This window comes from Frieseomelitta varia, unplaced genomic scaffold (assembly GCF_011392965.1).
Source record: "Frieseomelitta varia isolate USP_RPSP 00005682 unplaced genomic scaffold, Fvar_1.2 scaffold_487, whole genome shotgun sequence".
Lineage (NCBI taxonomy): Eukaryota > Metazoa > Arthropoda > Insecta > Hymenoptera > Apidae > Frieseomelitta > Frieseomelitta varia.
Window position 1 is genome coordinate 85471 of NW_025110242.1, and position 16997 is coordinate 102467.

The 16997-nt window shown below is 43.2% G+C and overlaps 1 protein-coding gene across 1 annotated transcript in view; it reads left to right on the forward strand.

The window, feature by feature from the left end:
• LOC122532993 (glutamate receptor ionotropic, kainate 2-like) overlaps positions 1-13051 on the forward strand; it is a 65497-nt gene extending 52446 nt beyond the window's left edge. The window contains 12 exon segments of the mRNA XM_043662262.1: positions 2723-2821; positions 4495-4656; positions 5372-5602; positions 5779-5994; positions 6635-6719; positions 6806-6944; positions 7301-7438; positions 10616-10814; positions 11535-11763; positions 11845-12110; positions 12522-12664; positions 12666-13051. Of these exon segments, the coding sequence (XP_043518197.1) occupies positions 2723-2821; positions 4495-4656; positions 5372-5602; positions 5779-5994; positions 6635-6719; positions 6806-6944; positions 7301-7438; positions 10616-10814; positions 11535-11763; positions 11845-12110; positions 12522-12664; positions 12666-12900 (2142 nt within the window). The 3' untranslated portion in view covers positions 12901-13051.
• The last annotated feature ends 3946 nt before the right edge of the window (positions 13052-16997 follow it).

A 16997-nucleotide genomic window follows, 5' to 3' on the forward strand; every position in this document is an offset into this window, starting at 1 on the left:
TGTACTTACCAATCTTTCTTAGATTAAGTTACATGGTTAACGAAAATAATCTCACCGTAATTATAAAAACACAATAAAGATCGATTATAATATAAACGAATGGTAAGTATACTATCAACAACAGAGGATCAATTTTTCGTAGTTTAAATTTTACAATTAACCCCATTGATAAAAACTGTAATTATAAAAACACAACAAGAATTAGTTATAATATAAATTACGTGTGATGAGTGATAAATGTACTTACCAATCTTTCTTAGATTAAGTTACATGGTTAACGAAAATAATCTCACCGTAATTATAAAAACACAATAAAGATCAATTATAGTATAAACGAATGGCAAGTATACTCACCAACAACAGAGGGTCAATTTTTCGTAAGTTTTACAATTTTACAATTAACCCCATTGATAGAAACTCACTGTAATTATAAAAACATAATAACCATCGGTCATAATATACGTTACGCGTAAGTGAAGTGATACTTACCAACATCTTGGAAAGAGTTACGAAAAGAATTTTACGTAAACTTGCATAAACATTCGGAGTCCAGTCATGGCGTTCCGAAACGTGTAACGAGTTAAGCAGAGAGGAAAGGGTGAATCGGTGACGACTTTTCCAAAAGAAATTTCATTAATAAATTCACACGGAACACCGTTGCGGTCACGTTCACCCTCCGCGGCGTGGTAACTGCGTTAGCCAGCTTACAATTGCCAGGCTTTTTATTAAACGGACCCATAAATTGCTGCGAGTAATTGTTTTCAGCGATACGCCGGTAATGGCGTTCCGCCTGAACATTCCTTTACTCCTCATCATTCCACCCGGAATCCGTTCTTCTTTTTTTCCTCTCTTTTTTTTTTACGACGCATTACCATCGAGCACGTAACAATACCTCCATAAATAACGACGCATTGAGGCTTTTCGCGCCAGGCGTGATCGTTTCTTCCTCTTATGTTTTCCTTTTCCTTTTTCTCCTTTTTCTCTTCGTTTTCCTTTTTTTTTTTTTTTTTATTAAGTGAAACGACACGACGGTCCTCGGGGTGACGCGTAGAAAACCCGAAGAGAATGCAGTGACCAAAGACAGTGCAAACTTTTGGCGAAAGTTGCCAACTTTTGCGATTTACGGGGAGAGTTGAAGGAAGGAAAGGAAAGCGTCGGTGTCCCTTTGAGGACACGTTTGACGAAGGTCGGTGGTGACAGGCTGATGTACCGAGGTTGATTGATGACGAATTAGCGTCCGAATCTTTGAAACAACGGGCGAGCTCGATCAACTATCCCTGTCGTTACTTCAAGACTCTCTCCATCATCCCTCTATCTTTCGACAACGAAATCGTCGTGCTTGAAACAGGCAATAATATTCGTCCTTTTTGTTTCCCCTAGTTCCCCTTTAAAATCGTCGTGCTCTGAGCTTTGAGCTGTAGACGAAGCACTTTGATCACAGCGACAGCTCGACGGAAGTTGTTTGGACGTTCCTCTCTCCGGCGTTCGCAAATATTCGAAATTTGCCCGTGTACACAGAGGGCGAAGCACCAGGAGGAAAAAGGCGTACCGTGCCGTTTCGTGTCGTGTCGTGTCGTGTCGTATGAATCCGCGAGGAATTTCACGATGTATCTATATTTGTCCAGGCTGTCGAGAGATTCGTGGAAGACGAAACTTCAGTCCGAGACCTGAGAGCGGACCCGTGTCAACGTCACTGTTTCCGCCGCCCCGATGCCACGATTTCGATAACCCTGAACACCTTCCCCTCCTCCGGTCGCGGCCGAGTCGGCGAATATGTTCCAATTATAGTTCCAGGGTGGACTGGGAAGAGTGGACTCTTGATTAATGGCCCTTTCGAGAGAATTCGTTTGACTTTCGTTAGACAGTGGAAATTCGTCTATTGACTCGAAGAGCGCAACTTTTCTCAAATTTATCGCGCCATCTCGGTGAACGAGAAGTGGTGCGTTGCGTCAGAAACATCGTCTCTTGGAAAATTTTTCATCTGCGCCCGATTCGATCGATATCCTCGGCGTCCAAGAATCGCTTTATCTGCTAGTTCTTCGACTTTTCGACCCCTCCCCTCCCAGAAAAAAAAAGAATAATCGCTTTAGGTTCGGTTGAAAAGCGACCGTCGGTCAACAAACGTTCAGAGAGAGCTTCCGCGATACACCGTTCGGTAGGTTTGCAGGAGAGAGAGAGAGAGAGAGAGAGAGAGAGAGAGAGAGAGAGTTTCGAAGTTATTTCCCGCTTGTTGCACTGGGACAACAAGAGGGCAGGGCGAACGACCCTTCAAACGCCGGTCCACTTAAGATTCCGAGTTTCACGGTAGCTGATGCTGCAACGGTCGTTACTCGCCGAATCCTCGAGTCGGATCCCGTTGAGACGAATATACTGTGACGAATCCCGCGTTCTCCAAATTCAGCGTGAATTTGGAGAAGCCAGGTCCAAGATAGATGAGGTGTACGGTTCAAGCGGTTTGGCTCCGCCGCCAAATAGAAATCGGCTGCGGCTGGCAATCGACAGTTTTTAAAATTATGTCCGCTGGGAATTATACACGGTTCGCGTGCAACCGGACTACCGCACGTTCACACGAGCATCTCTATTCTTTCCCCTGTGGATCTATTGAGGTTCTTCCCGTCATGAACGGCCCATGAATGTTTATGCATCCGTGGGAGATTTTAAATGCACTCCTTTTGTTCAGAGAGCCGAGTAAATCTCACGTTTGCCGTGCCGTGTTTGACAGGATTCGACGAAATTGCCGATCTCGGACGTGCGAAACAAGACAACGACCAACATTACGGGACTCAGCCTGCGGGAGAACGACGTGGAAGGAATTAATTTGGTAAATATTGAAAAACTTGTCTTTCGACGTACAAATTTTCTTGAAATTCGTCTTTGTTAGATTATTAATTTACATTTAATTGAACAATCTTGATAGAATTCTCTTCCTTAAACAAATATTTCTTTTAATCTCTTGCGCTGCAATGACGTACCACGCGCATCGAGAAGTTTTTGCCCCAAAATTGCAACATTGCCGAGTTATTGTATACGGTTTCGGTCACTCGTTATGGTCCGCGAACCAGTTGCCAGCGCAAAGGGGTTAATATTGTCACAGTCAAATTAACGTACGTTACGAGTAATTGCTTTCCAAAATTTACATTCGCGGAGAATGTCTGTACCTAGATATTAATAATACCAATTCGATATATTCTCCGCTACGTCAAAAATGACTTTGTCATTCTTGCAATTTTTCTCCATTACTCTCTGCACTCTGTGGCATTAAATTCTACGCAAAGAGCTATAAATAATAAAGCAGTCGATACGACCGAAAAAAGTAGAAGATAAATGAACGTTCGATAGTACCTTAAACAGTACCTCTCATTTCTCTCAAATTGACAAATAGTTTCGTTCTTGTTTTCCGACGAAGGTTGAAACGGTTTCTCTTTCCAGGCACGTTCAATTCACAACGAGCATATAAAAATTCAATCATCAACAGATGTGAACGAACGTGTCAAACTGCCTGTCGCTAAAATTTCCACATTCAAGGGAGGATTGCAGCGAATGAAATAAAACTACACCGAAATTGACCCATTAGGGACAATTTGCTATTCATTCTCTCTTTTTCTTTTTCAGTAAATTTACATTAAATTCTCAACGTCGCGCTTGTAAAGGGCAATTGCAAAAATTTTCCTTCATTTTCTCCCGTCAGCTGCAATTCTATTCATTTCGCAAAGTATCCTTCAGACCGTGAGGAATCGAGCGGCGATATAATTTCCCTCTTCCTCTCCCATCGCGCGAGAAACTCGTTTCTTGCACCTTTCTCCAATATCCTCCGACCAACATTTCACCCGCATTTCTTCAAACATTCGGCCGCGATGATTCTCACGAGCGGGGAAACGAACGATCGCGCGAACGTTGGCCCATCGGGAGCCACCCGAAGTTGGAGGTAATTTCTTCATTAACTCGGCGTGCTCCGTTTCAAGGATGCAACAACAGCATCGGGCCTTCCATTTCCCGGGGAAATCCAGCCGCGAGTACACGGTACTTACGAGCAGCTGACGGGCTGGCTGCTTAATTTTCGTTTCATTAGCATTCGCCGATTCGCTTTGTACCCGCGTCCCGGATGGAGACGCGCGAGCAACATGCGTCGCGTTTCTCCTTGCATGTGCAGACCCACGGACGTAACGTATGTAACGAGTGGGCGCGTTGTTTCGCGGAATTTTCCCGAATTGCACGCGGTAACGTCTCATTTCTCATTACGACGGATCGTCGTGGCAACCGGGACGAAGCACTGCTTGCAAATTAGAAAATTACCGCGCGCATCTTTCTCGAAAATTGCAAGATTTTCTCGCTTCGGATAGTGCTTCGCGAGCTCGCCTCCAAGCGACGAGACAGAAACGCGAAGGAATTCACAATCGCGAGGAACTTAATAAATACATAACGATCGCCGTTGAAAATCGCGAACGCAACGGTTACAGTTAGAACAGTTTCTTTGAAACTTTTCACGTGACAAAGGTGGAATCGGCCATCCTGTACGACGCCGTCTTCATGGTGTACAACACGCTGGAGACCTTGAACGCGAGGAACATGTCTGTAGCTATTGACCCGGTACCGCTCTCTTGCGAAGGGGAAGAGAAATACAGCGCAGGTCCCGACATTATCAACCTTATGCGTGAGGTAATGGCTCTCTCTTCAAGCTCGCGTATGAAGATTATACAGAGTGCACGCGTCAAGCTTCGTCACCAGTTTTCAGGCATTTCTGCTGGTGCAATTGAAAAATGTTTCAAACAACATTTTCTTAGTATTCGGTGGGCTACACGTTCCCATATTCTTAAATCTCAAGAAATGCTTTTTACGTAAAGAAGTCAAGGTCACCTTGACTTTTTTAAACGACGCCACGTATTTTTGATATCGCGGGATTGTTGCTGATGTCGAGACGAGTTCAACAGTGTGTTATGCTGTGAACTTTGAAATGAACTATGATACAGAGCTCCGCTCTGTGTATTAGACTTTTCGTTGTTGCTATAATTACGCCGTCCCTGTTTACTTTCGCTTCCCATATTATGTATGCATTTATCACATTAGTAAGTCATCATTTCAAAGTCACAACAATCCTACGATACCAGAAACATATGGTGCCATTTAAAAGAGTCAAGGTGACTTTGACTTTTTTTTACGTAAAAAGTATTTTTTGAAATTTAAGAACATGGGAACGTGTAGCCAACCAAATGTTAAAAAAATTTTGTTCGAAACATTTCTTAATTGCACTACCGGAAGTTCACCTAAAAATTTAACGCGTATAGCCTGTATATACGTAGATTGCACGCATGTCAAATTTCTTTGGCCATAAAGCTTCGTCAGCCTAACGGAGGAACGTTTCCCGTTTCCATAGCTTTCCAACGAAGGGAAGATCGGAGGTAAGATCACGGGGCCAATAAAGATCGACGAGAACGGACGACGTCAGTCCTTTCAAATACAAATTATGGACGTCAGACCGGAAGAGAGCGTGCAAACAGCGTACTGGCTACCGGATGGCCTTCACTCGGTCGACAGCGAGGAAGGCCGCGAGAGTTATCTGTACAAATCCATCGAACAGAAGAAGTTCAAGATCAGTACCAAACTGGTGAGCACATTCCGTGACATTTTTGCATATTCTCTCTGTCGCTAGAAGCATATTAAGAGGCTCCATGAAGCCTCTATTTTTTCTTTTTTTTTTTTTTTTTTTTTTAATGAAACAAACAGAAATTAATTACCAAAAGATATATTAACAATCAGTGGTAATCAATGGCAATCCATCAGGGACCGCCGTACGTGATGGAAGTGACGGACAGCGCAACCCGTGGTATACTGATCGAGCAAACGCGTTACGAGGGCTTCTGCATCGATCTCATCGAGGAGATTGCGAGGCTGTTGAATTTTAAATACGAGTTCGAATTGGTACCGGACGGTAATTATGGCACGTACAACAAGGAAACGAAGCAATGGAACGGTTTAATCAGACGCCTACTGGATCGTGTACGTAGCTATTTGTTCAATTGCACCTACTCTCTCCTTGATTGACCTCTTGCGCTGGAATGACGTGCGTGGCACATCGAGAAACCTTTCTCCCAAAATTGCAACATTTCCTCAATTTTAAGTATATATAAGTATAACTCAGACAAAACAAATAATAAATTTGTTATTTCTCAACAATTTCTATCCAATGATATCATACCGACGAGTTCGAAAAGGAAAAGAAAGCGACGAAACAATTGTATACGGTTCGGTCACTCGTTATGGTCCGCAATCAGTTGCCAGCGCAAGTGGTTAACCTCTTGCGCTTGAATGACGTGCCACACACGTCGAGTCTTTTGTTCCAAAATTGTAATATTTTCTCAGTTTTAGGTATATTTAAGTATATTTAAGTATACCCAGACAAAACAAATAATAAATTTGTTACTTCTCGACAATTTCTATCCAATGATATCATACCGACGAGTTCGAGAAGGAAAAGAAAGCGACGAAACAATTGTATACGGTTCGGTCACTCGTTATGGTCCGCAATCAGTTGCCAGCGCAAGTGGTTAAGAACACATCCTCTGACGCGAGATCTTTCTCTACTTTCCGAGTATCGAAAAACGATTTGAAGATTTCAGTAATTTGTAAATCCTTTCAGGACGCGGATTTAGCTATTTGCGATCTGACAATCACGTACGAGCGGGAGAGCGCGGTCGACTTCACGATGCCGTTCATGAACCTAGGTAATTTTTAATCCCACGTCGCCTCCCGAATTCTCGCGATAGATCTTCGTGACACAGCCATTTCATCCGAAATATGTCCAAGTCAGGTATCAGCATTTTGTACAGAAAACCGGAGGAGAAGGAGCCGAACTTGTTCTCGTTCCTGTCACCGTTGTCAACCGACGTCTGGATTTACATGGCGACTGCTTTCCTGGCAGTTTCGATCATGCTGTTTCTACAGGCTAGGTGAGAAATAACAAAGATACCTCGATACCTCGCAGTTAACTTTTCACAGATTTTATTTCGTTCGTCGTTTTGCTTTAGATAACTATTCGGCGAACCGATTCGATTCTTTCCAGTTCAAAGCCAAACTATTTTGCCATCTTTCTGTTTCACAGTTAAACGACTCGTCTTTTTTCCTTAATTAAAGTTTGGTCGTTAAATTCCGGGTACAAGTTCCCCTTCTCCAAGGGAAGAGAATTTTCTCGAAAGTGTGTTGTTTATATTTCTGAAAAAGAATTAACTCGGCTCCATGGGGAACGATATCAAAAGGAGCGGCCGCTTAAGGGATTCCGGGCGTTAAAAGGAAGGTTTATTTGCAGAATAGCGCCCGGCGAATGGGACAATCCGCATCCGTGCAATCCGGACCCGGAGGAATTAGAAAATAGTTTCGACCTGAAGAACTCTATGTGGCTCACTGTCGGCTCTATCATGCAACAGGGCTCTGACATACTTCCGAAGTAAGTCCGCTAGCCGGTGAACACTTTAAACAAGGCAGCACCTATGCCACCGCAGCCTGTCTTACACGCGTGCAAAGCTGCGTGCGATAATCATGAAACAGATTCCTCAACAGTGGCTGGTGTTCGTTTCGTTTTGCAATTCTGGAGTTACTCGCTGGTTCCCCCCCTCGGTTTATTAATAACCGTTCAACGTGAAATATATCTCTCGAGGAAAGAAACATCGTTCTAGTACCTACGTGCCTACGCCGAGTTTGCACAAGATTTTAATTCGGTGGTCCAATTTAATTAATTCAAAAGACCACGCAGAGTCCGGCTCGGGTGGAACGAGAACCACGTTGAACAAAAGAATTACGTTATTCCATTAAACGCAAACACCGAGGGTAAACCTAGAATATTCCAGTGGGTTCTACGCAGTTCTCATCGAGGATAATTAAATTTATCATGCCGATATCTCGAGAGCTTAAAGAGCAGTTGAGCTTGCGAATTGATAAAAATCTCCACGCCACTGGAAGTGGTCACGCAGTTGAGAAACGTTTTCTTTTTTTATTTTTTTTTTTATCCGGATCGGAATGGAAGAGAAATCTTCTTTTGCCGGCGCGTGCACGATCTGCGCACGTTAATTCTCTCTGCTTAAAGGAATCAAACGTCGCGGATCGCGTTTGTAGAAAAGTGTACAGAGAGACGGTGCCAAAAGCAGCGGCGGCGCTTTTCTTCCTTCTCTCTCGCCTCCCCTTTGCTCCTTTTTTCACGACAATTAAGCTTAACGAGCCGCTGTTTGCCGGACATATTTGAGGCGGCTTCCCACTTATTAACGCCGGCACGGCGCTAACACTCCGCTCGTAACGTCGCGCGTGTTTGCTCACCACATACTGACGACGCGACGTTCCGGCTAAAGACGACGTGGCTGACAGGTAACAACGGCGAATCCTTCTAACTGCCTCCCTGCCGCTTGTTTATGCGACGCCAAGCTGCCATGAATCGTCCTGATTTGCATAGAAGAAGCAATATTTCCCAGTGTTCTCGTTTGCAACGTGGCTCAGTTCCGGGGGAAAAGAAGGAATCCAGACACGCGAGATTTCCTACTTTTTCAATCAATTATCCTCGACGTTCGTTCAGAAAGCCGATCCGTTTTACGCGGTACAATTTAAATACGTATCACGATCGCTGTTACACGTGAAACACGCGTTTCAAAGCTCAATTTAAAACGTATTTTCGTTCGTCACTAGGTGAAACGTGATATTAACTACGGCAGAGATATTCGTCCCTGTTGAAATTGTAAATACACCTAGCCGCGGGTGTGAAATCGATGAAAATTGCCGACGTGCGAAGTAATTCGCGTGAAATCGAAAACAATTAATTGAAACAGAACTGTACAGAGCAATCCGTTGTAGAATCCGGCACGTTGAGCGCCCCATTTGAAGAATCAGGAGGGAAACAAAAAATTCACGGGAACATTTATATACAGGGGGAGTATTATAAATAGGAGTATCGCTTGTCGATATCTCGCGGCGGCAATTTAATCGCGACTCGCGATCCATTTGTCGGCGAAGGCGAGCCGGGAAACAATGTCCTTTGTTTCTGTTTACTCGGCGTCCTGTGCACGCTCGCGCAGAATATCCGCGCGCGCGTTTGCCGTGCTTGGCAAACAGGCGTCATTTGCATACGCGGGGCTCTTTAGCTCGCGCGCTTAATTAGGAAAACGCGACGCACGGGCTGTCCCTGTCTCCGCTTCAGCCACCGTTCCAACCACCGCGTCGCCGAGACGTTCCATCCACTCGAGCCTCGAGTACTTACCAGACGATTTATCTAGACTACGTAGATCACGGCTGGTTTAAACCTCGTAGACAGATTTCGCGTTTCGATGGAACGATCTTGGCGTGATCTTTGCGAAGCACCGGCGATAATTTGTTTATCCGCGACCGAAATCAAACGCGTCGATTCTTCTGACTGAGCGTGAAATTTGTATACAAGGTAAAGTCCGTAAAGTCTCGTTACAGTTTCAACAATTTATTTACAAAGGCAAATGAAGAGACAGACAAGTGGAAATTATTGCAAAAATGAGACGTATATATTTAAGTTTCTTTTTTGCCTCATTTAATATAGCCCATATAGAGGTGTATTTAATGAGGCAAAAGAAGAAACTTAAATATATACGTCTCATTTTCCAATAATCTTCACTTGTCTGTCTTTTCATTTGCCATTTTAATAAATTTTCGAAATTGCAAAGAGACTTTATGGACAAGACCTGTATATTTTCCGCTTGCTTCGCGCAATGGAATATTTAATTTTTGTAAAGTACTCGTTAATTGCTAATTGGTATTGGCGATTGAAAAAAAATAAAAGAAAAGTGACAATACCTATTAAAAGATCGTCCAATCGTCAACGCTCAACAAATTTTATTTATTTACGAGAGACAAATGTTATCAGTCTGTTGCCATTATCCAGTTCAATTAAATAAGTAATTCGAATACTTTCCGTGTACACGCATACACACATTAGCGCAAATATATAATCTGATAATGGATTATTGAATTCGAAAAAGATCGCTTGCAATACAATTTTATAATATTATCCAGTTAAAATTTTATTCTGTCGATAATATTCATCTTAATTAGTGACCGTGATCGTGATTATATTATATTACATCGGGATTACAAAGAAACTAAGCTTGCACATATATATTTTTTACGTGTAAGAACTAAAAACAAACTTGTTACTCTATTGTTCTACACAGAACAAACTCTGTCTCTTTAGCATCGTCTCTAATCCGCAGACACGATTCGACTAACTCGAATTCACTTCGATCAACCCTTACTCGCTTCAACCAGTTTTAATTTGCCCCGATCAGCTTCGACCAGCTGCAACGTGCTGCTCGATCCGCTTCGATCAGCTTCAATTCGCATCCGTTCGACTCCGACTGGCACCAATTTGCATCGGTCAGCTTTGATCCTCCCCAATTTGCGTCGACCCGTTTCAACCCATCCCGAATCGAGTCGATCAACTTCGACCAACTCCAATTTTCATCGATCACTCTCTACGCCAGCTCCAGCTCAGCTAGCAACTAAATTCACGTTACTCAACCGTTGATCCATGTCGATTCGAACACTTCTCGCTCACGACGACCTCGATTTCGATCGAATGCGTATATACATGTACTTGCGCTGTTTCGATTGTTAGAGCACCTTCGATTCGAATGGTCGCTGGTATGTGGTGGTTCTTCACTCTGATTATGGTCTCCTCGTACACCGCTAATTTGGCCGCCTTTTTGACCGCCGAGAAGATGGACAATCCGATCAAAAGCGTCGAAGATCTAGCCAAACAGACGAAGATCAAGTACGGGGCCGTGGATGGTGGCTCCACGTCCGCCTTCTTCAGGGTGAGCTTCGATATTTATAATTGGAACGCAACGTGCGATGAATAGGTTACCGACGAAGCAAATTTAACATTTTAACGTGTATTAACAATTGAAGAATTTTCGGATTACAGGAATAGAATATATGCTTTTATTCATATTTGTCATATAAACAGTACACAGTATAATAATACAGTAGTAATTTTAATAGGTTTTTATTAAAACAGTTGTAGGCAAAGATGTGGTTTGCCATTGCAACCATCATAGAACGATGTAACTTCCTTAGCCAAAATTTTAGTAATTAAATTAAATTCAAATCTAATAATTTAGTAAATTTAGTAATTTGGTAAATTTAGTACTTTGGTAAATTTAGTAATTTAATAAATTTGGTAATTTGGTAAATTTAGTAATTTAGAAAATTTGGTAATTTATTAAATTTAGTAATTTAGTAAATTTAGTAATTTAGAAAATTTGGTGATTTATTAAATTTGGTAATTTAGTAAATTTAATAATTTAGAAAATTTAGTAATTTAGTAAATTTAGTAAACTTTTACCAAATTTCCTGACTAGAAATTCCTGGATGCAATCGTTTTACAATCTTGCGTGATTTTAAACAAAAATTTTAAACAGAGTACGCACGGCATTGAACGTGTTAAAGGAAACGAGAAAATTTCGTAAAAAAAATTCTGTCGAATGCAAACGCGCGGACCTCCGCATTGATGCTCCGATTTAACAATGTCGCAGGACTCGAATTATTCAACGTATCAGCGGATGTGGGCGACGATGCAGGAGACGAGGCCGAGCGTGTACATGAAAACGAACGACGAAGGCGTCGAACGAGTGTTGAAGAAATACGACTACGCTTTTCTCATGGAATCCACCACGATCGAGTACAAAATGCAAAGAAACTGCGAGCTCGACCAGGTTGGCGGCCTTATCGACAACAAGGGATACGGTATCGCCCTGCCGCGAAGTAAGTTCAGAAACGAAACTCCTCGATTCATTTCGAATCGAATCGGCAAGGCATCTTTGAAATACAAGCCTCTCCCGTTAGATTCCCCGTACAGGACGCCCATAAGCGGCGCGATATTGATGCTGCAAGAGAAAGGGATGCTCCAGGACCTGAAGAAGAAATGGTGGGTGGACCGGGGCGGCGGGCTGTGCATGAGTATCGAACAAGAGCCGACGTCGTCGAGCGAATTAGGATTGGCCAACGTCGGTGGTGTTTTCTTGGTCCTTCTGATCGGGACTTGCGGCTCATTCATCATCGCTGTCTTTGAATTCCTATGGAATGTACGAAAGGTCGCCGTGAAGGAGAAGGTGAGCCCCTCTCTCTCTCTCTCTCTCTCTCTCTCCACCTCCGCGGCGTCTCTCCGTTCTCACAAGACCGTTATCCTTGGATCTTTCTCTTTCACCCCCACCGCCGAAACCAGCGATATAAATTTTTCCCCCGCGACGCGAGTACAAGAGAATCGGAGAAATGATTCCCTTGGTCTTTGAATTTAGCGAGATAACAGTAGCTTGGTTAAATTTTCGTTAAATCTATATTAGAAAAGAAGATTAATTGGGACAATTTCACAACAGTCCGTCGAGTAGGGAAGAAAAAAACGTTCGATCCCTTTCGATCGACGAGTTCCGTTCGAACGTGGACTGAACGAGAACACGAAATTACCAAGCAACGAATCGATTCACGAGTCGACGTTCCTTTTTTTTTTTTCTTTTTTCTCGCAGGTCACCCCGTGGGAGGCACTGGTAGCGGAATTAAGATTCGCGGTGAACATTTGGGCGGAGACGAAGCCGGTTAAAATCTCGAAGAGCAGCGGCGCGAGTTCGATGGAGGGCGGCATCGGCGGGGCGGCCTCCACCACCCGTTCGATCGTCGGCTCGTTCCTTCGGCTCGACATCCTCGACAAATTCGACAAAGATAACAACACCAACAGTCGCAGCGACGACCGCAAGATCAATTGAAGATTCCAGCCAACCACAGTCGATCGATAATTTGGCTGTAAAGAACGAACGATCCAACCGATCAATCAATTGTTCAGTAGCAAAGCCAACTCGACGATCGAATAATTTCAATCTTGCGTGCTCGATCTCTTCCAACATTTAGTTCTGCAAACATTATAAGCGATCGACCAAACAAACGCCGTTTACAGTGGAAACACTACGGCCTCCTTCGGTTGAATCGAACAATTTCCTGTAACGTAATCGATGAGCTACGGCAGGAGGGAACAACGTCAGATTCGTCAGAAGCGAATGGAGGAACAAGAAACGAAAAGGAAAGAAAAGAAAAGGAGGGAGAAGGAAAAGAATAGAGAACCGTCAGGCAATTCCGTGTAGGCCGCGCATAAAGTCGTCACTCCGTCGAACAGTCCGCAGAACGGCGATGTCATGGAAGGCAGGAATCTTCGCTGTAGGTCCAGTAGGAGAGGAATCCAACAATATTTGGACTCGGCTACAATGACGCTAACGAACCGTGCCCTTGGTTTAGAAGACTTTCGTCCCGAATCAGCTGCCAGGCCTCCCGATACCAGTACCCCCCGAGAGGAAGCCGGCATCTTTGTGTCATTATTACCGAGGGACGTTTCGGCGCGTAAACGTCCAGATTGTCGCCAGACACGGAACTTTTAACTTTACCGACCTGACGTCTCTCCCGTCAAAGGAAAATCGATGGACAACTGGTCAACTGGCCGATAATCCCCTTGGCGGCTGAATTATCCTTGGCGTACTTTCTTTCTTCCTTTTTTTTTTTTTTCTTTCTTTTTTCTTTCTTTTCTTAGAAAATTGTCCGTCAACTCGTTCAGCAACAGCGTGAGGTTTTTAATTTAATATTTCATTAATATAGGATCGTTGAATTGTTGGAATGCGCCAATGAGTTCGTTCGCCCCTCTTGGTGTTACATTTTCAAAAGATTTCAAAAGTTCGTGTGTACATTTTTAAGATTCCAAAAGTTCGTACGTACATATTGTAGAAAATGTAATGGACAATGTACACGAGCCGTCGATGTTGAATAAAGGAAGTATAAAAAAATGAAAAAAAAAAAACACCGTAAACATTTCTGTAAATGTGATACAATGATATTTAAAATGTAGGATTAGCTCGTTGTTGCAGAAAATTTGCATCATTGACGTTAAAGTACAAAAAAAAGAATGTTCTCCAGAGGTGATAATTATATAATTCAAAGAACACAAAAACACAGTTATATCTTAACAGTTCTTCGATAAAAAGTTACTTCCAATTCCAAAGGATAATCAGTTGTAATGCACAGTTTCATCATTGACGAAAGTGCGAACGAGTCTATTGGGCAATCTAGCGCGAATTCAATTATTGGATTATTACTTGCGCTTGGATCAAGTGAAATTGAAAGAAAACCAGAGATAATTCGGAGATAATTAATCCCTCCTATCTGAGAGAAAAAAAGAAATTGCAGCCACTTAAATACGGCTGTTTGAGCACGAAGCTTTTTTTGCTCGTTGAATTGATTGGATTGACACGGCGTTGTCGAGGTGGCCAGAAACGCGGAAAAGCACGCGGCGGTTTATTGGTGGCGTCACGAGGCAAAGGATTCCGAGGTATCAAGCCGTACGAGTGCATCTACCAGCTGTTTGGTGATAAAGGTGTAAGGACATCGATTGATACCGGGGTTTCATGGCGGCAGTAAAAAGCAGGTAACATGATTACGGGAGCAGAAAACGAGCTGTTAACTGTACGGTATTTTTTCAACGGGGACACATTCATAATCGCGAGCGTTTCATGAAAACGAAGCCACCCGTCTCTTTACAACGGAACGACGCGTCTTTTACGAGCCACGCGCGTTTAGAGCCTGATATGAAAGCGGGATGTATCATTAGCTGAACTTCGTTGCATGCCACGTTTTTTGTTTCTTCTTCTTTTTTTTTTTTTTTTTTTTTAAGCTGAACATCGCTGAATGTCTCGACCGACTGTTTACCGACTGAGAGAGCAGCTAACAAGAATTTTATAAACTGAAATGGACGTGTAAACCAGTTGTACGCCCACTTTGAGCGAAATATTGATTGTACAGTGGCTGCAAAAGTATTTGCAACGAAAATACGTTTTCATCTTCAATTTTTCTCGTCGCATAAATATTTGATACAGAGTTAGAGTTACTACCACGTTTTTGTGGCCACTGTGTTTAAAAATATAGAATATATATACAGGGTGTCCATAAGGTCTTTTTGCAATATCAAAAATTTATTACAAAAGCAAGTGAAAAGACAAATAAGTGGAAATTATTACAAAAATGAGACGTATATATTCAAGTTTTCTTCTGCCTTGCACGAAGCACATCAAGACTGTACTCGATTTCTTACACGATCGATGTTTCCTTCGGATGTTCTTGGTCGTCCACTCCTCCCTTTGGATGTAATTAAGGTGGTACTAAATGAGATAGGAAAAAACTTGAATATATACGTCTCATTTTGCAATAATTTCCACTCATCTGTCTCTTCGTTCGCCCTTGTGATAAATTTTTGAAATTGTAAAGATACTTTATGGACATCCTGTGCAATCGCATTTTTCACGAGCTCTCTCAGCTCGCCGCAATCTCCATTTCGCGTCCCTCAATCCATTTACCGACCATCTCTCTCTCTCTCTCTCTTTATTAACAGCGCGTTAGCCTGCTCCTCGGCGATGCTTTCCAGCAATAAAACGTATCGACGTGGATGGTATCGAGGTAAATCCGTGGGCAGGGGAACGGGCGGCTAGGCGAAACCGCGGTCGAATGCGATTTAAACGAGCGGGGGATTTAAGAGGCTAGCGGATCCAGATTATCGGGCGGGATCCGCTTAATCGACGACGGAATAAATCGTCGCGAGGGGTTAATTAAGTTTTATAGTACGAGCGTTCGAACCGCCGTTACGCAGGTGTACACGGGCCCCGCTATCTACGATATATCTTCATCCTCTGGCGACGCTGACTCGGCCTGGCGATCGCGAGGCCAACGTTTTATTTCCCCTCCCGCCCTCACGATGCTGCGCGCTCGTGCAGCGCCTCCTCGCCGATCTTATCGCGTCGAGTGTTTCGCGGCGAAAAACAACAACAGGTGCACGAAATCACGGGCGCGCAACCACCATCGGTCCAGCGGATTCACCGGCGTCTCTTCCCCGATTCGGCCGGCCCCCTTTTTTACGACCCTGCCGAATTTCAAACAGCCTCGTAAAACCCGTGTCCTCGGCCTTGCCCTCCAACCCACTCTCGCTCGTTTGCTCTCCATCCGCTTGTTTTCCCTATCGCCACGACTGACTTAACCTCTTGCGCTCGAATGACGTGCCACGCACGCCGAGAAGTCTTTGTCCCAAAATTGCAACGTTTCCTCAGTTTCGAGTATATTTAAGTATAACCCAGGCAAAACAAATAATAAATTTGTTACTTCTCAACAATTTCTATCCAGTGATATCGTACCGACGAGTTCGAAAGGGAAAAGAAAGCGACGAAACAATTGTATACGGTTCGGTCACTCGTTATGGTCCGCAGTCAGTTGCCAGCGCAAGTTGAATGACGTGCTACACACGTCAAATCTTTTGCTCCAAAATTGTAATATTTTCTCAGTTTTAGGTATATTTAAGTATATTTAAGTATAACCCAGACAAAAAAGTAATACATTTATTACTTCTCAACAATTTCTACCCAACGATATCATACCGACGAGTTCGAAAGGGAAAAGAAAGCGACGAAATAATTGTATACGGTTCGGTCACTCGTTATGGTCCGCAGTCAGTTGCCAGCGCAAGTTGAATGACGTGCTACACACGTCAAGTCTTTTGTTCCAAAATTGTAATATTTTCTCAGTTTTTAGGTGTATTTAAGTATACTTAAGTATACCCAGACAAAACAAATATAAAATTTGTTACTTCTCAACATTTTCTACCCAGTGATATCAGTTTCAAGTATATTTCAATGTAACCCAGGCAGAACAAAATGATATTACTTGATTTATTAATGATTTATTACTTCTTAATGACTTCTATTCAGCGATGTCATACCGACGAGTTCGAAAGGGGAAGGAAACGACGAATTATTGTGCACGGCTCGGTCACTCGTTACGGTCCGCGACAAACCCCAGTTGCCAGCGCAAGTGGGGTTAACGTTCGTTTCGGCGACGAACGAGTTCTACAGCCTGCAGATACAGTCTAGTCCGCGAGAATTCACGAAACAAAGAGGGAAGGAAAGTTAATCTCGAGTCGACGT